The sequence below is a fragment of the Petaurus breviceps genome, unplaced genomic scaffold (assembly GCF_028583685.1).
Source record: "Petaurus breviceps papuanus isolate PSGF00001 unplaced genomic scaffold, PetGlider_PUasm1.0 138, whole genome shotgun sequence".
Lineage (NCBI taxonomy): Eukaryota > Metazoa > Chordata > Mammalia > Diprotodontia > Petauridae > Petaurus > Petaurus breviceps.
This window is the reverse complement of record NW_027185694.1, coordinates 15,033,077-15,054,838: the sequence shown is the minus strand read 5'-3', so window position 1 is coordinate 15,054,838 and position 21,762 is coordinate 15,033,077. Positions and strand designations below refer to the sequence as shown.

Sequence of the window (21,762 nt, the reverse complement as noted above, 5' to 3'; positions counted from 1 at the left end):
GAAGTACATTCCAGGAATGCCAGATAGCCTGAGCCATCACCCAGAGGGATAAGAGGGCAGAGGTACTGACCAGTTAGCAACAGCTGATAGCTTTTTGGGGTCTGTACTATCCTGAAGTACTTGTTTCTTAGAATTATCACCATTAGCTTCTGTGACATGCACATTTTAGCATCAGAGCAAATGATTGCCTTTTTGACTTGTTATAGATTATTGACTTACATGAAAAAGATTGTTCTCATTTAGTCTCAGTTCCATATTTGGAAGCTATAAAAGTGCTGGTGCAAACAGGTCCAGTTTGGGGAAAATGTTGCATTGAGCAACCTCTGTCCCTCCCTCCTAATGCCCTTTTTAGACCAACCAGCCACTTTCTTTAGCTGTGTCCTCTCAGAAGGTAAAGTTGTAAATGAAATCTTAAGGGAAAGTAAAACCCCTTTAAAGAAAAAAGACATACATAAAAAGAGGCCTGTTTTACAAAAACTATTCTTCTTGGGTCTTCTTTATTTCTACCCGATTCAGCAAATTCAGTGAGACCCTTAATAGTATGTGAAGAGTACCATGCTAGGCATTGTGAGAGAGAGTTCTCATAAGACAAAGCTTTAAGCAAAATGTGGGTGCTTAAATATCTCCATATGAGTGGTATATAATAGGATGTGCTAAGTTCAAGTTGTCCAGTCAAAGTGTCCTAAGATGTTTGAGGAGAGACAGATTTTAAGCAAACTATACTAAGTGAATGAAACTGACTGTATTTAACATACAATCTGAGATACCCTAACTTTTACATGTGAACAAAATATACTTTCAGTAATGTTACTGAGGTGAAAATATCCTCCCACTGAAACATATAATAAGTCCTTTGTGAGTTAATGTGGACCCTAACATATATTGTGGTTCAAACTTGGGCCAAGCTTCATGCATTTGTTAATGTAGGAACAGTGATTATAGGACATGGGTGTTTATATGAATTCTGAGAGTGGTTTTAAAAAACCCCAAAGAAACATGTATTTATTAAGCCTCTCACTTCTACCCCTCCCACCATGCACTCTGTCATGTCACTGAGAATGCAGAGAAAGATGAAACAGACCCTTGCTTTCAGAAAGTCTAAATTCTATTTATGACATAAAGCTAAATGGAGACCCTATTAGATTTGTCTGTCAAAATTATGTTTCTTGAGCATGTACTACAAATGGGTAAGAGTTAGACTCAGATTTAAATGTAAGTCAGTTGGGCTGGATTGTTCTTGGGAAATGAACTGTTTCCACAAAAATCCCTTATCCTTTTAATATCACTATTCTCTCCTGCTGAGATAGAGACTAAATCTGTGATTGTATTAGTATGAGGAATTCCCAAGTGAAGAAACTCTAGAACAAAGCAGGTTGCCCCCTTGTCAGTAATTTAGTCTTAGAGAGTTGCCTAGAGACTTGCACAGCTGGTATGTTTCAGTGGTGGGACTCAAACCCAGATCTTTCTGGTTTTGAAGTCAGCTTTCTATCTGCTATATTACATTGCCTCTTCTTGTAAATTATGAAATTCCATGATTCCAGGTGTTTTGAAGTGGTAAAGTGTGGTAGCATGTTTGAGGGCATTCATGACTAGGAAAGAAAATTGGCAGGCCATCTGGAGAACGAGAAGTAACGGTCTGCATGGTGTGTTAGTACACCCCCCAATATCAGACTAAGAGGAAAATCTTGAGCCCAGCGGGGTAGTACCCCTGTGGATGGTTTTAAGGAAAGAATATAGGAAATATTCACATAGGAAATAAAGGCATGGAGAGGTTATGGTCTGTGCTAGTAGAGGTGGTGCCTGCAGTGATCAAAATTACAGAGCTGGCTAAGTTTGCTCCCTTCCCTCCTAATCTCCACGTAGGATCCACTCTCCAAAGCAAGGTCTTCATGTATGTGTCCAGAGTCCCAAATTGGGGAAAGCCTTTAGTGAGTGTTGTTAGCTGCCTCTCTGGCCACTTCTGCAAAATAGCTACGGCTGAAGTCCTAGCTGTCTCCAGTGTGCAATCACAGTTGGACTTCTATTGATGGAAGATGAGCATTTATGCACAATTCAGCACTAGCACAGCAGGCAGTCAGGGAGAGGAATTGGAAGAGGGGATCAACTACCCTCTGCCACTTACTGGGTTTGGAGTGAACCATTGCAAACATTGATCATTCCCACTGTGCCTGTAGGAGTCAACTCATTTATTTAATACCGTCTTCCCAATATTCCAAACACTGTGAATGCATTCTGTGTCTAACCCGCTGAAGCACATGGCCCATTTCTGACTCAGCCCATTTAGGCCCAGTCCTTGACTCATCTTGGCCTCTTCCCTTCTCTAGCTAGGAGTGATGCATCTCTGTGGTTTTAGAGACTATCTCTGCTTGTGTCTGAACCAGTCCATTACAAATTCTCACACTAATGATTCAGTTCTCCCTAGCCATTCTGCAAGGTGACATGAACATTTCTTATTTGTCACTTCTTTGACGCACAGATCGTATGCAGTGTTTCAGATGTCTTGCTTTCTCTTCACACTCAGCACTTATTAAGCATCTACTGTATACAAAGGTCATGCTACAAAGAAAAAAAATAGACCTTTCCTAAAAGGACTTTACATTCTGTTGGACATATGAAATGCACATCTATAAGATAAGATGAGGTAATTTGAGAAGAAAAGAGAGCCTTAGCAACTGGGAGGTGAGTCAGGAAGGGCTTCATGTGGATGGTGGCATTACACTTTGTGTGAATGTCTCTGAATGGCATCTTTCCTGAGCCTTGAAGAAATCTAAAGTGGAAATGAAGAGGGAATACACTCAGCTAATGGGGTAGGTGTTTAGCCTGTGCTGAGTCATAGGATGAGTGGATGACAAAACAAAGCAGAACACTTTTTTCATTGTTTTCTTTGGGCCGGACATCCTTGCCCTCATTTGCAAACAGCTTTTTGCTGACAAGATACACGTAGTAAATTGTAGGTAATCTCAGAGAAAAGGTACTAGGAAGGAAGAGGGAAGGAAGGCCTGGGGAAGCCCTTCTCTTGCAGATGGTGGGATTTGAGCTGAGTTTCATAGGCACACCTATTTTTGTTTAAGTAAGTACATTGGACTGTAAGTTCTTTGAAGGCTTTGCATAACACTCTGACACGGAAACTCACCAACTGTTTTTGACTAACTGGAGAATAAGGGCCTTAGATGTTTTTTCTCATCCTTGGAGGATTCAGTGTGAAACAATCCAAAGTTTGAGCACATCCAGCTGTCCTTAAACACAGATCCCTATTTGCAATAGCAGAGAAATATTATAAACCCACTCAGCACACTCTTTTGGCAGCTGAGTTTCACCACATGGTCTGGAGGCATTGAAAGTGCTAAATGGGCCAGCTTCTCACACCAAACCACTTAAAGTTCCCTTGGGGCTGCAGTTGGGGTTTTGACTGGGTTATCAGAAAACTCTTCCTTTGGGGCAAAGGAGTCCACATAAAATTGGGTGTAGCCCAGGAGGAACCATAAGCTTACTGAACAGTTGCTTGCCAGTGGGTGGATGTGCTTGACCAATCCTGAGTGGCTGTGTATTCTGAGGTTATAAACTCATCACCCTGGACCTAAAATTTATGAATCAATACCTTGCTACAGGACTGATTCACCCTAGAGGACTTAATTCCCTTTATAGTTGCCTGGAATGCTGTTTGCTATTTATTGCTTTAAATCTAGCAGATCTCTGGGAATAGGGATCTGTTTTTGAAAAGAACCAGGGATCCTGGTGCAAATGGAATCTCTGGAGTTGTGTTGGGACTTGCTGTAGTCCACAGGGGAAGACCATGAAATTAGTCACTGATGTCAAGATTCTGGGTCAGGAACCAGCCTAGGTGCAGAGGAGATCTCCCTGCTTGACCATAAGCTATTTGTAGTTGCTCCAATCTGACCTAATTCCCTGATTTAATTCTAGACCATGCGTGTACATTGTGACATTGCTAGAACGTAAAAACATTATGAGAAAGCATCAAGATATTTGTTACAAATAACAAATAAGTGAAGGGTTAGGGGGGTGAATTAATGGCAAATGACAGAGATTCCAAAAGAGCATCAGTAAAAATATATTAAAAACACACAGATTAACACAGTTCAGAAAGGTACACAAACATCAGTTTTGTGATTACCAGTCAGTCGATAAACTTTATTAAGCCATTCAGAGACATTAAATTTAACAAAATCCAAACTACATATAGAACTTGTGCATGTACAAGTTCATGGTTTCATGCAGAATCTTTTATTCTCTGTGTTTTAGAATATTTATTTTTTATTAATGATTATTAAAGTTTACAGTTTAAAAAAATAAAAATTAATTATCAGGAGACAGGAGTCCTTATAGAGATTTAGGGAAATGAATAAAATGGGAGAGGAGCATTTGAGAAAGATATGATTAGAAATTGTCTGGTTTTCTGATAGCTGTAATTAGTTGGGTGGTGGTACATTAGACACCTAGATAATTTCGTTTAGTCAAACCCTAAATATCTTATTTTCATCTCATTAAACTTGTTAGTAAAAAAAGGACGAGGGTAGGAATTGGAGGCCATCCAAATGGAACCTCATAGTTTATTTCTACCTTAGTGCAAATCATGAAATTTTAAATAGCTTCCAGACCTTGGATTAGGACAGAACCCCCTGTTTTACAGTTTAAGAAACTGAGGCCCTGAGTAGTGAAAGTTTGCTCAGAGTTATGGGGCTGGGACCAAGGCAGGCTGACCCCCTGGTCTAGGACTTTCTGCAACATCATACTGCTTCCCATCTTAAAAGAAAAGTTAAGTTCCCCATGGGGTTTGGTATACCAGACTAGCAGCTGTTATGCTAGTGCAAGAAAGCCAGAAAGAGGTGTTCTGCCAGAATGAGAAGTGTGTTCAGTCTCACGTCCTGTTCAAAGGGGGGTTTCAGAAGTCGGTCAGAAAGCCTAAAAACTGAGAAATGGTGATATGGGGAGATGATAGTATCTGTTTAAATAGCTGGTGCTCTTGAGATGTGCCTCAATTTACACAATAGGCATGCTTCCAAAAAAAAACTGAATTTGTCACATTTTCATGAATTGAATTGTATTTATCAAATATATATCAAATAACTCATATTTAAGAAAACATGCAAGAGCAGAATGATATTGAAAGGGACCCTCTGTAGAAGTTTTGTAATATTTAATTTGATATTTTCTTGAGATAGAACTCATCCAGAATTTGTTCCAGAATCCTTTGTGGTTTTGATTAGAAATGAAATAATGTATGTGTAGGTGCTTTGCAAAGTACATAGCATTATATAAAAGTGAAGGATTTTAATGTCAGCTCATGGAGCCCAGTGGAAAGTTGAAAATACTTTTTTAGCATAGGCCCATGGGTCAGGAGTTAGGATTTCTAACTGCCATTCCTTTCATTTGCCTTAGAACAAGGTAAGTGGCCATTTAGCAGTGTTGAAGGGTGAGGATCATTTTAAAAGATTCGTGTGTGTGTGTGTGTGTGTGTGTGTGTGTGTGTGTGAGAACATACAGACTACACTTCAGCAGTTAAAATGACCCTCCAGTATCCTGCCTGTACTGGTGAAAATACTGGATTTTTTTTTCATGTTGTGTTGAAATGAACTCTACTAGGATTATTAGTTCAAACTAGAGCTATCGACATTATTTTTTTAAAGAATACATTTTTATTTATTTTGTTAAATCTTTCCCAATTACACTTGATTTTTTAACATTCATATTTTAAAATTTTGAGTTCTAAATTCTCTCCTTCCTTACCCTTGAGAAGGCGAGCAATATGATATTGATTATACTTGTGTTAACACTGTTATTTCTTCCCCTTGCCTACTTCCCTCTCCCCATCATCCAGCACAAGTGTGCGTGGAGTGTGTGTGCGTGCGCGCGCACACACACACACACAACCAGACAAGTTCATAAAATCAACTCAAATAAAATTTGCTATCTTTTTTTTAACTGATAGGTATGAAGCTTCAGGATTTCCTGGTGGACAATGAAACCTTCTCTGGATTTTTACAGCACAACATCACCATGTCCTCTCCAGCTGTGGAGGAAGTTCTAGACACTGATATCAGTCTCCAGCAGGTAGAATACTGTTATCTCCAATTTCCTCAATGAGTCTGAATTGCAGGTAGAAACATTACCTTGAAATGAAAAGATTACCTTGAAATGAAAAATCCCCTTGACTACTGACTATGAAGGAGAGTGATTGACTAATTTTAACTGCTCAGCTCCTACCCGTTTTCACTGCTGTTACTCACATTTACCAATGCCATAGCAATGATTCATTTGATGGAAATGAGTATTTATTAGTAGGCTGAAGGAGTAGTAGACTATGGGGACAAAGGTTCAATTAGAATATAAATTATTACCCACTCTCCTAAAAGTACTCGTATGATAAAAATTATATTTTAAGTTAAAATGAACTAAGACATTATTAAGTTGTTTTTCAAATTTCTTATAAGACTTTCACAATATCCCTTGAGGTTGTAATTGATAGCACCCTGGGGTGTTAGAAAACCAAATTTGGGAATCACAACTTTCCAGCATCAGAAGCCAGAATGTTTTCTGTGAAGACAGATTAAAATGATTTAAAATTTCTTAAAGAAATGGAATAAATCGATGAAATAAGGAGGAATAGCTTTTTTTTTTTTCCTAAGGAAGGCAATTATTGCCATGTCTGTGTGGACTGTTTTCATCTTAAAATCTTATAATATTCTGCACTTTCATTAATGACTATAGCTATCCTGGACGGTGGAGATAGCAAAACATACTGCTTTTTAAATATTTTACCAGTCCACAGAGAAGCTTTATGGTCTTTTCAAGGGCACTCATCTGGGAACAGGTTCCTAAGATAGATGTCCTAGCCATTACTGAAAGCCATTTAGGGAAGAAGTATAATCTGAAGTGTTTTTGTACTCAGTGGAACTGGTGAAAAATACTGGCATTGATTCTTCAGATGTGGAATTTTAAAAAATTAAATGATGAAAAATAATAAAACCACAGATTTGGAGCTAGAAGGGAACTTCCTTGGAGGCCATTAATTCCAACCCCCTCATTTTCCAGATCAATTGTTTTTTCCCCGCAGGATCACACAGCTATAAATGTCAAAGGTGGGACTGAATGCAGACCTTTCTGACTCCAGGCCCTGTGCCATATTCACTCTCTAGCACTCTTGCTCCTAATGCACCAGAGTCCAAGTGAGGATATCTGGATCCAGATTGTAGCTCTGCATCTCCCTCAGCTCTGGGTGACCTTGTGAGGCGTTTAAACCCTTTCTGGGCTGTAGTTCTCTCATCTGAACATGAGGGGATTGGGCTAGATCACCTCAAAGGTTGCTTCCAGCTCTAAATCTAGGTTCTGTTCATAGTCACAGTCTACTACCCAGCCATGGGTACGCACTTGCTTATTATACAGCCATGAAACATTCCAAAGACAGTACTTTTGGTATCCCCCCCCCCCCACTCCCCTTTTGTTGCCAAGCTGCCATGTTCTGATAAACACTAAATTAAAAATACAAATGTCAAGTGTTTAAATCCATACCAATAGCATCTTAATTGTTTGGGTCATACAGAGATGGCAGTTAGGTCCCAACTTGTTTGTAGAGTGATTTTGTAGGCACTAGAAGGAGTCTGATTGGGGTGCACTGATTGGGCATCTGGAAATGACACATTGCCTGGCAGTTGAGAAAAAAATGAGATGAAACTAGTGGTAGGCCAGGAACTATGCAACACAAGGAAAGGCCATCAGGGACTGAAACCTTTAGGCCTTCCCTTTGGTTTGTCCCAAGCATGAGGCTTGAAAACTGTACTAAAATAGATGAAGAGCATTTGGGGGATCAAGGTGAGGGTGGAATTGCCTAGTCTGAATTGTAGAACATTTCTACAAGATGGAGTCATGGAGAGTCAGACCCTACTGAAACAGCTGAACAAAAATAATCCAATCAGAATTTTAAAGAAAAAGTATTACCAGATAAAAACCTCTTCAAGAATATGCAGTAAGAGGGGCAGCCAGGTAGCACAGCGAGTGAGAACACCGGCTCCAGAGTCGGGATGATCTGGGATTGAATCCGGGCTCAGACACTTAGCACCCACCCAGAAACACCTGGCCGTATAACCTTGAGCAAGTTACTTAATCCCAATTGCTTAGGGGCAGCCAGGTGGCTCAGCGAGTAAGAGCACCAGCTCCAGTGTCAGGATGACCTGGGGATCAAATCCGGGCTCAGATACTTAGTACCACACCCAGAAATAACTGGCCGTGTAACCATGAGCAAGTTACTTAACCCCAATTGCTTATATAAAAAAAAGAATATGCAGTAAGAGGATGACTAGGGACTTAAGGGGACGTTAGAATTGGTTCAAGGAGCAAACATTTCTAGGATGTTTAACTTGAAGACTTGGGTACAGGACACGTTATCTATCTTCCAGTATTTGGAGGGCTGTCTGTCATATGGAAGTGGAGTTAGGCTTGTTCTGTTCAGGCCCTGAGGGAAGAATTCAGAGCAGTGGGTGGAAGTTGGAGAGTAGAAAGGCAGATTTGGGTTCAGTGTAAGAAAGAACTTCTAAAGAGTTAATGATCTCCTTTGGTGGAATGGCCTGCCTTTGCCTTCCTAGGCAGTGTGGCCTTTCACTGCCAGAAGATTTTCAGTTTGACAATGGATAAACAAGGCTAGACCTGGGTGTTCTTGTCTCCAAGTGTGGATGAGGCTAATTGATCTCTGAATTTTTTTTTAATGTTGTTAAGTTGTGTCAAACTCTTCATGAGCCCCTTTGGGGTTTTCTTGGTAGAGATATCTTCAGTTCATTTTACAGATGAAGAAACTTGAAGTTAAGAGACTTGCCTAGAGTCACACAGCTAGGAAGTGTCTGAGGCCAGATTTGAACTCAGGACTATGAGTCTTTCTTGATGCCCAGCCCGGCTCTCTATCCACTGCCACCTGACTGATCCAAATGATTTCTAAAGGCCCTTCCAACTCTGAAATCCTGTTATTCTATGAGTTATAATTGTTGTAGCCACCCATTGTGACCAGTGGGTTTTTCTGAAGAGCATGGGAAATTTATTGTCTTACCTGGGTTAAGCATGGACATCAGTGATCTTAGTTTCCTGATGTACTTTCAGTGGTGGGAATTTCTTTTCATAGACTTGGAAAAGGTAACTGGGTTCAAACCCTATCTGAATTTATCAGGGATATTAAATTTATAAGCTTTTATCTGACTTAAACTGGTTCCAAGAGACCAAATCCTAGATACCAATTAAATGAGCCACTTAGAGCTCCTGTTTTTAAGAGAGTAAGAATTGGAAACAGGCTCTGCCTGAATGGGAAGGACTGCTGCTGCACTGTCTTACATGAGCAACAGAGATAACACTTTAGGCACAAGTGGAAGAAAAGCTCAGAGCAGTGGATCAGCATTTTCCAAACCAGTTTGGTCATGGGATACTTTTATCTTGAAATGTGAACTGCAAAATACTGGTATATTGGGCCTGAGGACATGCAGTACACAGAGTTCTGGACCTGAAGTCTGGAGTACCCGAGGCCAAATCTTATCTCAGATACTAACTTCAGGTCACTTAAAACCTCTGCCTCAGTTTCCTTAACTGCAAAATGGGGGTAATAATAGCACCTACTCAGAGTAGTTGTGAGCATCAAATGGGATAATGAAATAATCAAATTGAGATAATATTGCAAAGCACTTTTCGAACCTTAAAAACTCTACATAAATGCTAGCTAGGATCATTTTGGGGAGACAGCTAGATGACCTAGTGGATAGAGTTCCAGGCTTGAAGTCAGAAAGACCTGAGGTCAGATCCAGCCTCAGACACTCACTAGCTATGTGACCTTGTGCAGGTCACTGAACTCTGCCTCAGTTTCCTCATCTGTAAAATGGGGTTAATATTACAACACCTACCTCTCTCAGGGTTGTTATGAAGATCATTTGACATAGTGTCTGTAAAGTTCCTGGCTCATAGTGGGCATTATATAAATATTAGTGATGATGATGGATGGTGGTGGGTGGTGGTGGTGAAACACCCTAGAGACAAAGTAGAATTAGAAACGGGTTTTTTGTGGGGGGGGAATGGAGGAAATTTTTTTTCATAGCTTAAATTTTTATTTTAACTATTTTTTATTCATAGCTAAAATTGTTGCACATCATAAGTATTTTTGATACATGAATAGTTTTTCTTTTAACATGTTAGAAGGAAGAAATATTGCCAATATTGACAGTTTCTCATGGAACTCCTATTCACATTGCGTAAAAGATCGAGTAATAGCTGGAACACAGTTTGGGAAACTCTGGGGCAGGCATTAGTGTAAACATACAGTGAAGATGTTTTCCTTACTCAGTCCTCTCAGAGTAGAACCTGGTGGGACTCAACCTCTATTTTTTTCTTCTTCCCCCCTGGCCTCTCACTTTTATATGTCCATCCTGGGAGGTTCCCTGAAAGAAATGAACTGTGATTCCTAAGGGAAGTACCTTAATGAAGAGACCCTTGTTTCCAAACCAGATAAGCCATTTTCACATGTGTGTTTGCAATTTTTTCAGGCTCTTTTATATGGCTATAAGTGGAAGTTGAAAGACCTATGCAAAGAATCAAACTTAACGGGATGGATTAAACCCCAAAACCAGAATACAAGAGAGCTTTGTGATCTGCCAAAAGAAAAACTAGATGCAGCAGAAAAAGTATTCTTCTCCAACGTGGACCTTCTGAAACCTCTCCTGGTAAGTAGATGTACTGTGTCCCATTTAATCCATGAAACAGCCATGAAATGCCCACTGTGTTTGTGTGCAGAGAGCACTGTGTTAGGCCTGGGGCATGTGGAGATAACTGGTGTGGCTACGACATGGTCTTCTTTCTCATGGAGCTGATCATCTTGTGGTACGCATGCCAGCCCTACACAATTTAAAGTTTTGTTTTTTTTACATGATGGTGAAACTATGGGCTCTAATATTTTATGAATGTGAAGACTTTGTTGAATTACCATTTACTCTTCTGTAACATTATAGGGCTGGCATTAAGTTTGAAATATCCATCTCTAACTCCTAGACTTGGCCTCTTTTCTTTTATCTCTTCAACTTTTAAAGACCCACAGGAAAGGAAGTTAGCTTTGGTAACCCATCTCAGTTTTAATGCCCTTATCACAAAACTTGTGTCTACCCTCATACCACACCCATTTTTTTTGTTGTTGTTCTGTTTAAAGTGAAGGAGGTAGTCTCCCTTTTCTGGGTAATGTCTTGCCATGTCCCCAGTGGATGAGTGTTAAGTTGAAAGTTCTGGATTATGCTTAATAGCAGAATTTTTAAAACTTCTACTTTAAGGCTCATTTTTTTTTATAACGGGTATCCTATTCAGAGAGAGAGTGATCTGTGGGGGGATTACATAATGTGGTCTGGAGAAATATACCTCTTCCTAGAGGGGCTCTCTTGTTTTTGTAAATTATCAGGAGTCCTTTAACCTTTCTTGCACTGTGAAGCTTTGGGAGGTCAAAAATAATAATGATGACAGCAACGATGGCTGACATTTATATAGTGCTCACTATTTGCCAGGCTCTGTGCCTAATAGGTGTTTTACAATAATTGTCTCATTTGATCCTCAAAACAACCCTGGCAGGTAGGTACTGCTATTATCTGTATTTTACAGATGAGGAAACTGAGGCAAAAAGATGAAGTGACTTTCCAAGGGTTGCAAGGTCACAGCACATGGCAAATGTTTTCCTGAACTCTATTTGGATGCTTTGCTTTCCTGACAAGCCTGAAAATTTTAGGATTTTGGCCTGAACGATATGGGGTTTCCCATCCCCATTGACCTTCTCCAGGTGCTTTGACCATTTCTGGCGGGCTTGCAGCTTTATCCTTGCAAAGTGTCTGTTTCATTCTGTTTGACTTTGGCAAGCATTCACTAAACACTTTCTGCTCTTGGCTAGGCACAAGATTCCAAGCTGGCCCTACCTCCCTCCTCTCTCCCCTGAATGACTTTGAGCAAAATATGTTACCTCTGTGGACCCCTTTGCCTTGCTAATGAGGACCAAATTAAACAATACAGTAGTCACTTGGTAAAGTAGTCACAAGGTAATGCAGAGGCAAGCTAGGGGACTCAGTGCTTAGCTGGTCCTGGAGTCGGGAAGACCCGAGTTCAAATGTGACCTCAGATACTTATTAGCTGTGTGACCCTGGGTAAGTCACTTAACCTTTGGTTTGCCTTTTCCTCATCTGTAAAATAGAGTTATTACTAGCACCTACCTCACAGGTATTGTGGGGATCAAATGAGATATTTGTTAAAAAAAAAAAAGTTTAGCACAGTGCCTGGTACATGGTGGATGCCATGTAAATGCTTATTTCCTTCACCGTATATGATTTTTACTATAATCATCTCAGCTCAGGAACCTTGACATAGTTCTTCTGAAAGCAGAACCCAACCCCGCTCTTATCTGATAGGCTCCTGGCTGGAGTGGACCCTAGTAGGGGCCAGATTCTGATGTCAGCTTACCCTATGAGGGGCGCATGGGTATGTTGTAGTTCTGATGTCAGAAAAGACAATAGAGCAAGCAGGGCTTTTGTTCTAAAATCTCTTGATTTTTAAAGCTTATTCCTAATGTGTGGTCAGGGTGTCTCCTTGCTCTCCCTGACAGTGAGGTAACATGGCATCTTAGTGACTGATGTTGAAGTCAAGAAATCCTGGTTTCAAATTCTGTCTCAGACATTTCACAGCTGAGTGACTCTGGGCAAGTCATTTCACCTCTCTGAGTCTCAGTTTTCCCATCTGTAAACTGGGCATAATAATAGCATCTATCTTATAGGATTATTTCAAGGACCAAATGAGACAGTGTTTTTGCCAGGCTGCAGACCTTACAGCCAAATGTAAATATCATTTATTATTCTTTATTATACAAAGATAGTTTTAAGAAAACCAATGGGTGGAATTACTGCAAAGCATTTTGAACTATAACCCATATTTCTTGGACAAAGATGGGTGTTTGGAAAAGGCACGTTCCTGAGAGTAATGAAATTTTCTTTAATATTTGACAAAGCTTTCTCCAGCCCCTTGGTCAGAGCTCCAGCTCTGCTAATGATAGGCAGGTGTGACATGTGATGGAACAGGGTAATGAGTTTCTCCCAGAACTGCAGTGTGATCAGTGACCAAATGATGGTAGCTGTACAAAGGACATGAGGAGAGAATTGGACGTTTCTGCCAGAGTCCGCTGCTTCCCAGAAGCAAGTGTGGTCTCGGGGAAGATGCCATTGGGAATGGCTTCACTTTGTTACACTTAATCTGCTTTCACATATTCTGGTCAAGGGTTCTTTCTTGCCTCCTCCTTTTCCTCTTTTCCCCGTGGACAGCAGTGTTCTGCCAACCATTGGTTGCCCTCGAACTTCTGAAAATGCCAGCAATCACTTCACTTCTGTTCTGAGAAATATTTGCTGGCAGCACAGGCTTTTTCTTCTGGTGACAAATATTTGGGCGGTTGAGCTGGGAGCCTACGCGATGGTCTTGGAATACAGATGACTTGGAAAGGGATTTCTTTGATAGACTTGGCCAAGGTCATGTGTGGACCCTACATACGTGCTGCTTTATTTTGGTACCCAAATTACTCCCCTTGTCTGATGGCTCATCCTGGGTTTATGAATATTCACTTTGTTCTAAAACTTCTGAGGTCCTTTCCAGCTCTTAAGCTGACCCTGATCCTCCGAGTATGCTGATTGATTTGTTATGTATTCTCTATATTCATTTTTTTTACTTAAACAACTTAACTTAGAAAAATAAGGTTTTTTGATTGTGTGACCCTGGGCAAGTCACTTAAACTCCAGGCAAATCTGTAGAGCTCATGATAGAGCAGATGATTTGATGGACTAAGTTCCATTAAATCCCAGGATACCCTGTCTGGGATTAGTATGCTCAATTACACATCTAGAGGCCCTAGGAAACTCCTGGTATGTGAATTCAGGCTATCAAATCATCTGACTTAGCATATGAGTTCTACAGATTTGCTAGGGGCACCCAGAGGTTAAGTGACTTGCCCAGGGTTACATAGCAAGTAAGTGCCACATTTGGGGCTCCCTGACTCCAATCCCATCACTTTCTTCATTGCATTACACTGCCTTTACTTATGTCCAATCATGAGAAAAAAATCATAATTAGTGCTAATAGCATTTAAAAAATAATGGCCATAGGATGTAAAGGAATGGACAGATAATAAGATACCTACAAATCCTGGCTAATGACATTTTTTTTCATGGCCCACTTGGGACAGATTCAAACATAGCTAACCTTGCCAGAATTCCTTGGATGTTAGTTATGCCTGTGATTTGATGTTGTGGTTCAACATAGCTAAAGTATTCCATCTGGCTTTGTTTTCTTTCTTGCCGCCTCACTCCTCTGCCATCTTAATAATGTTAGGCCATGTTCGTATTATCTTTTCAATATTTGAAACAATGCCCCTGAGACCCTTTGATGGTGTGCAAAAAGCAAGTAAGTGATAAATCTCTTAACTGAAGCTCCTCTTTTAGTGAAGTCTGTCTATTATCAGTGTTCTGGTTCACAATGGAATTGTGTGAAGTTGAGTGCCATCTTCAAGGTCAAGGTTTTGACCTCACGAACCCCTTGAAAAGTTGAACTTGGAGCTTTTCTAGTCAGGGCATGAAACTTTACTTCCTTACACATTGTTTAGTTTGAATATGAAACACATAAGACGAGATGGTCCAACAGATTTAATTCCCATGTCGGGAACCACCCATTTGAAACTCTGTCTCATGATTATTCAGTCTTGACCTATAATATCATCAGCATAAAAGGGAACGTTCTGTTTCTGTTGCACAAAGAGTTCTGTTCAAATGTAGCTTATCGATGAGGGCAGCACATTCCTTCAGACAAGGACTGGGGACCTCAGGTCCTTTAGACAAAGGATCTCTTGGCAAAGTCTTCTGGGGGTCATTGAAGGCCATTAACCTCTCAAGATGGACAGAAATAGAAAATGACCAAAGAGACAACAGATATAACACTTCTGAGAGCATTTAATAGTATCATTCCCACTCAATGTTGACTCAGATTATAGACAAAACTGAATATCAGGCTAATGGTTTTTAAGAGCTGAATGCTTTCCCTTGGACATGCACTTGTGAAATGGAGTCACTTACAGGAGGGTTAAGTGGTAGATATTAAATAGAACCAGAAGGGATCTTACAGCTTAACTAGGCCAACCCCCACATTTCATGACCAAGGAAATTGAGTTCAGAGAAAGGACGGGACTTGTCCATGATCATGCACCTATTGAGTAGCATTGCAAAGAGTCAAACCCAGGGTCCTTTGATCAGAGATTCATTGGTTTTGCCATTTCACCATGAGAGCTCTAATCTGTGACAGTTCATGTACAAGTATGCATTGGGAATAGCATCTCTCTGGGTGACTTAAGAGGGAAAGATTGTTACCGAACAAAACATGTGCTTTTTCCCTGGAAAGTTCAGAAAGCGGAAAGGTAAGTTTTTGATCAGAGGCGGAGGTGGGAGTGAGGGTTGATCATGTAGGTTTCATGGAGGAAGGGACATTTGAATCGGGCCCTTGAAGACTGAATAGGATTTCTATGGATAAGAGATGAGGAGGGTATTCTGGGCATAGAGAATGGTGTGAGTGAGCACAGAGCAGGGAGAAGTAAGACAGGTGTAGAGAGGCCAAGCTGCTAATTTAGTGGGAATGTAGGGTACGTGGGTAGGGGTCAGTGGTGGAGGAGGCTGAGAGTGGCGCCAGACTGTCTAGGGTCTTACACCAGCCCAAAGAGAAGGAGCTAATGGTTTTTGAGTGAAGGAGTGACATGACCAGACTCTCCCTTGGTGGCTTCAGTTATGTAAACAGTGCCTGTGCCTCTATTTCCATTTCCTTCTGCCCTCAGTCTCTCCCCAGAGAGTTCTTCCATTCAGTATTTCCAGCTGCTTGCTAGATGCTTCCTTTAGCACCTCAAACTCAGTATGTCTAGACCTAGACTTGGCATATTCCTCCATAAACCTCAGCACCCCCAACCTTCCTTAATGGTGCCTGCACTACCCTAGTCATGCAGACTCCTAACCTGGATTTTTTCTCTTCCCTTCGCTGTTAGTTGACAAATCTTGTCATTCCCGTCTTTCCTCCAGCTCTTCCTCTTAGCTTCTGTGGCATCCATTCTAATTCATGTCATCTTCTCTTCTTATCTATCATGCTGTCAACCAACAAGCATTTATTAGGAACCTACATGTTCCAGAGATCAAAGTTTGGATTATCCAAAGTCTCCTACCCATCCTTTGTACTACCAACCTATCCCTTTTTCTTCTATCGTCCCCATAGTTGCCCTAATAATTTTCTTAATGTGCCACTTTTTTCATAACTCTCTTCCTTTCTAAAACTTTCACCAACTCCCCATTGCCTTCCAAACAAAGTACATATTCATGACATATGGCTTTTGGTATCTCCACAGTCTGGCCTCACCCTGCTGGCCTACATTTGTCTTACACTGATCCTCTTTACGCAGTCTACGTTCTGGCCAAACTTAGCTGTTCCCTGTCCTTTCGTCCTTCCCTTTCCATCTTTTCTTCCGCTCAAATCATATTGCATGCAAGAAACAGGCTGTCCCTTTTCCCTTGAAATGGCCTTCTGTTGATATTCCTCCTTTCTTTCCAGGGTCAACATAGGTGTCACCTATTCCATGATGCCTTCTCTTGCCCTCACATGAAAGTGATCTCTCTCTGTAGATTTCTCATAGCATTTTACACGGACTTATTTTCATTTATCTCCTTTTGTATCAAAATTTTGTGTGTGCTTATTATTAGATTAATAAACTCTGAGAGCAAGAGTTGTGTTGTCTCTTGTCTTTATATCTGGCACAGTGCTTATCATAGTAAACACTTAATAATCTTGGGGAGAATTTGAATTTGAATCAGAGCAGGGCATAAGGGAGATGAATCTGGCCATGGTGTGAAATATGGAATGAAAAACAGATTAGAAATAGGAAGACCAATTAACAGATTATTAATAGTAACATTTCAGACATTTCGATTTCATATATTATGTCATCTATTCTTTCTCTTTATAATACTGTAATTTCTAAAAGGCAGTTGAGCTTTTGGTCCAGATTAATACAGAATTGTGTGGAAAAAAGAGAAAGACATTTAAATATAGAGAAGCATGCTATAATATTTCTAGGATCCATAGTATTGTTAGTGTGGATGTTCCCTTCATACATTTACATGTACCGGTGTGGATGGCTACCCTTCTGTGTTGATGGGTATCCATCTCTAGACTTAGCTAGGCTGGTCTTTGGACAGCACTCATAGATTTTATCACCACACCTATTCGGAAAGGCATTAGAAACACAAATGTGATTTAAAATGCGTAAATATCCAAGAACAAATAAAGACCGATAAACTGTTTAATTGAAAAATGAATTTTATTCTTCAAAGAATATGCTGATTTTATGATTTCCTGTTATAATGAGTGTTTGATGAGATAAAACAAATTTAAAGAAAATCTGTCCTTGCCATAGGAATAATTTTTTAAAAAAACAGTGATTTTTTTTTAAAGTACAGACACTACCTTTATGTAACTTATGAATTATTAGATTGTGAAAATGCCTGTCTTGAAGCTGTTGCCTGCTTTATCTCAGTCTTGTATATGTTACTTACAACATAGTATGGACTTGGCTCTGACCAGGTTACTCTTTTAGCTCAAATTCAGGATTTTCCTACATAAGCAGAGTTAAATGGAAATTAGAGTCAATTATTATTATTTTTTTTTTAAGCAATCGGGGTTAAGTAACTTGCTCAAGGTTACACGGCCAATTATTTCTGGGTGTGGTGCTGAGCGTCCGAGCCCGGGATTCGATCTCCAGGTCGTCCCAACACTGGAGCCGGTGCTCTTACTTGCTGAGCCACCTGGCCGCCCCTGAGTCAATTATTATTAAGACAAAAGAATTCTAAGAAGGAAAAAAAAACATTTGGGGGAAGTTTGAATGATCTGATTTCATATGTTTTTAAAGCACAAATATGGAAGGTCATTAATCATTCACTAAATTAGAAATATAACTCAATATAACACCTTTCGAAACTACTTGCAAGGATACATACACAGCTGTTACTTGATTACGTCTAGAAGTTGCTGTTCCTGAAATTATATAAAACAGATTTTTGTAAATTGGATCATATTTTTTCCATTGTCTCCCATTACAATTCCCAAGATAATGCATCTTTGTTAATTATTTAGGCAGGGACGCCTAAACATTTTAGGATTAGGTTTCCCTGATTCTCTCCTTAGTGTCTTTGCTATATACTAAAGTCACAGAAGTATAGAACCCTATAATTGGAAGGACATTAGAGGTAATCTATTTATAATCTAAAGAACACTAATTAAAATAATTTGAAATGTTTACCTATTTAAAGAATCATGCCAATGCAGATGTTCACATATAAAGCTTTCTCTAGTGATTTTCACCTTTATTTTCTTTTTTTTTTCTTTTTGGAGGGCAATTGGGGTTAAGTGACTTGCCCAAGGTCACAGGCTAGTTGTTGTTGTTGTTGTTGGGGTGTGTGTGTGTGTGTGTGTTAAGTGTCTGAGGCTGGATTTGAACTCAGGTCTTCCTGACTCCAGGGCTGGTGCTCTATTCGCTAAGCCACCTAGCCACCCCTCACCTTTATTTTCTATCAGTGCATTTTGCCAAAATAAAATACTAGTTTTAAAATTGTAACCAAAAAATGTAGAACTTAAACCCTTTATCTTTGTGATTTTTGAAGTATGAGCCACAGAGTCATAGGGTTATAGATTTAGACCTAGAAGGATCCTTAGTGGTCATCCAGTCTAACCCTCTTATTTTATAAATGAGGGGCCTGAAGACCAAAGTATGGAAGATTACATGGCAAAATCTGGCCTTTGAACCTAGGCCCTCTGATTCCATAGTGAGTATCCTTTCTGTTCTACCAGACAGCCTCATATTACCTTACATAAGGACAACATAGACTTATGAGTTTGTCTCAACAATGTGGCACAGTATTTAGGAAATGTACCCAGTTGGGATGCATGCATTTTACTGGAGTGGGCAGGAGGAAATTTTAGAGAATAAAAAAAGTACTTGTGTTTCCTTTTTCTTATAATATAAATGACATTTTGTCATGAACTGAAATATTGAATAATACATGAATTCCAGTTAGCTTAACACAGAAAGTATAGTCCCCAACCAGAGGGAGGCTTTTTTTAACGTCATATAAGATAATCTTTTGCCTCCTGTGGTCAGTGGTGACCTATATGTATATGATTTCATCCTCTCAAAGGCTGTGGCCAAGGGCTTTTTGTTGGGAAAACAGTAGCAGGAATTCAAAGATATGTATTGTTTACTGGCACAGCTTGGAAAGATGATTTTAGCAAGCTTCATTTGCCTTTGTCAAGTCAATATGAGTAAGAGACCACAGCAAGAAAAGAGTGTGAGCATGTGCCACTTGGGCATCATTGTTGGCCGAGCTCCAGGCCATAAGATACTTCGTGGGATTGTTAGACACCTTTTGAAAGTGCTTACAAGTATTTTTCTCTGTCTCTCTCTGCTCATTTCCCATTTTCTATTTCATAAACAAGAGTAAAGTGAAAGAAAGAATTGAGGTTATCTCTTGTATAATCCAGATTCTTCAATCATATGTTGAATATTTTTTGTTACCCTGGGTCTTGAATACATCAGTTTACTTAAACTGCAGATTTCAAACGTCGTTTTTCAGCTAATAAGAGGAGCTTGGAAACAAGCACCCCAGGGTCTGGGTTCTAGTTCCTTCTCCCCCCTCTAATTAGATGTGTGATCACGATAGTTTCTCTTTGATGACTTTAAAAAGGTCCTTTATAATTCTTTACTATGTTATGCTATCGTTGACTGTTACTGATGACTTTTAGGAAAGCTGAAAATCTTGTTTTCAAACAAGTTGTGATCCTGGACAACAGAAGTATTAAAGGACCCTAGTTAATGAATGCTAATTATTTTTCCCTGTTACTTATTAGTGTTTTTATAATGGCCCTGTCAGAAACAATTCAGTGAATATTGACATTGTCTATACTGTTAAATGATAAAGATTTTTATTGTGTATAAATGTGAAAATTTGAAGTTATAAGCACCATAGAAAAATACCCTGATCATAAATATTTGAATACCATGTATAGTCCATTAATAGTATTCACATGTCAAACAATGACCTTTTAAAATGCTTGTTAGGGACTCAGTCCTAAAGGCAGAGTGTCCTAGAGAAAGGGACTACTGAATTTTGGGTCCTGGAGACCTGGATTAGAATCTTAGCTCTGACTTTTATTAGCTGAGCCTCAATTTCCTTATCTTTTAAATGGGGATTATAGTTATAAACTTCACAAGGCTTGTTGTGAGGACCATGGAGATGAAGATGAGTCTAAATTGGACATAATAAGTGAGAAATCTAAGAATATATTTCCTGGACAAAATTGTTCAGATCTAGTAGTTTGAGGGACATTCTAGGGGTTATGGAGTTATTGCAGAGGGACCCCAGTTCCATTTGTACCCTAAGTGAAGATTCAGTTTAGTTAAGTAGAACAAAATACGCAGTGTGAACATGCCTCCCATCTATATTGTATTTCAAACATATGGAAATGATTTACTGTGATTAGTAAAGCACAAGTTGATTTTTGAAAGTTAACCGAGTTCACAATAGTTTTTGTCACATATTATTGTCAGTCATCAAGCATATATTAAACACCTTCCGTGTGTCAGACACTGTGCTACCTACCGGGGACCCAAAGTAAGGTAAACAGTAGTCCTGGCCCTTAAGGAGGCTCCAGCCTGGAATGGGAGACATGGAATTGGAGGTGCTCAATAGAGAGGTGACATTAGTGCTGAAGGAGATAGGAAGAGCTTCTTGTAGAAGGTGGGGCTTTTACTGAGACTTGGAGGAAGCCAGGAGAGTCAGGAGGTGGAGATGAGGGAAGAGAGGGAGTTTCAGTCATGGGGGAAGGATTGCCAGTGAGAGCTCTCAGAGTGATGTGTACAAGGACCAGCAAGGTGGCTATTGCAGTGGTGTCATATATAGGCTCAGCCAGACTAAGTATGGATATATGGCTCATTACCAGAAAACCACTATTCAGTCATGAAATTTGGGCTCTGGCTGTACAAATGCATGATGCATAAAAAAGCATTTGAAGGCGTAATGTGCAGGAGGACACAGTCTAGTAAGAATAGAGCATTAGAAGATATATAAGTCCCATAGAAGGAGAAAGTAGAAAAAAGGACTGAAAACTTATTTGTAAAGGAGAGAAATCTGAGAAGTGAGTAGGTATTATAGAAAGACAAGAGTGCAAAAATTTGGGTTCTACTGTGACTTGTTGCCAGTGGGACTTTGGGGAAAGCACCTTACTCTTTCTGGACCTCATTTTCCTTATCTATAAAATGGGGATAATAGTATTTGTACTTCCTACTTCATAGGATGGTTAGAAAAGAGAAAATAATTTGCCAGTTGTAAACCCCTGCATAAATGTGAGTTAATGTTTATTATATCATAGTTCAGGAAAAGTAGACATCTGGAAATAATCATGGTAATAGATGAGCTCAGCCTGAGGATGCCATTTTAGGAGATTATTGGATTGAACTAGTTTTGTCAATGAGAAATGTAGTTCCAAGTTGTTAGGCACGGAAATCACTATGTTTTCTTAAAAGAGGCCACTTAACCGTCACTATTTTTCTTCAGCATTTATTTTTCTAACTTGTTCTGTAGTCAGACTATTTTTGAAAGGAAGGAAATTCAAAACCCATTGTTTATGAAAGTAAACACA

General features: G+C 39.7%; 1 protein-coding gene across 1 annotated transcript in view; it reads left to right on the top strand.

Annotated features, from left to right (window-relative positions):
- ABCA1 (ATP binding cassette subfamily A member 1) overlaps positions 1 to 21,762 on the top strand; it is a 148,539-nt gene that overhangs the window by 56,185 nt on the left and 70,592 nt on the right. The window contains exons 6-7 of the mRNA XM_069106082.1: positions 5,948 to 6,069; positions 10,527 to 10,703. Of these exons, the coding sequence (XP_068962183.1) occupies positions 5,948 to 6,069; positions 10,527 to 10,703 (299 nt within the window). The remainder of the gene's footprint in view (positions 1 to 5,947; positions 6,070 to 10,526; positions 10,704 to 21,762) is intronic.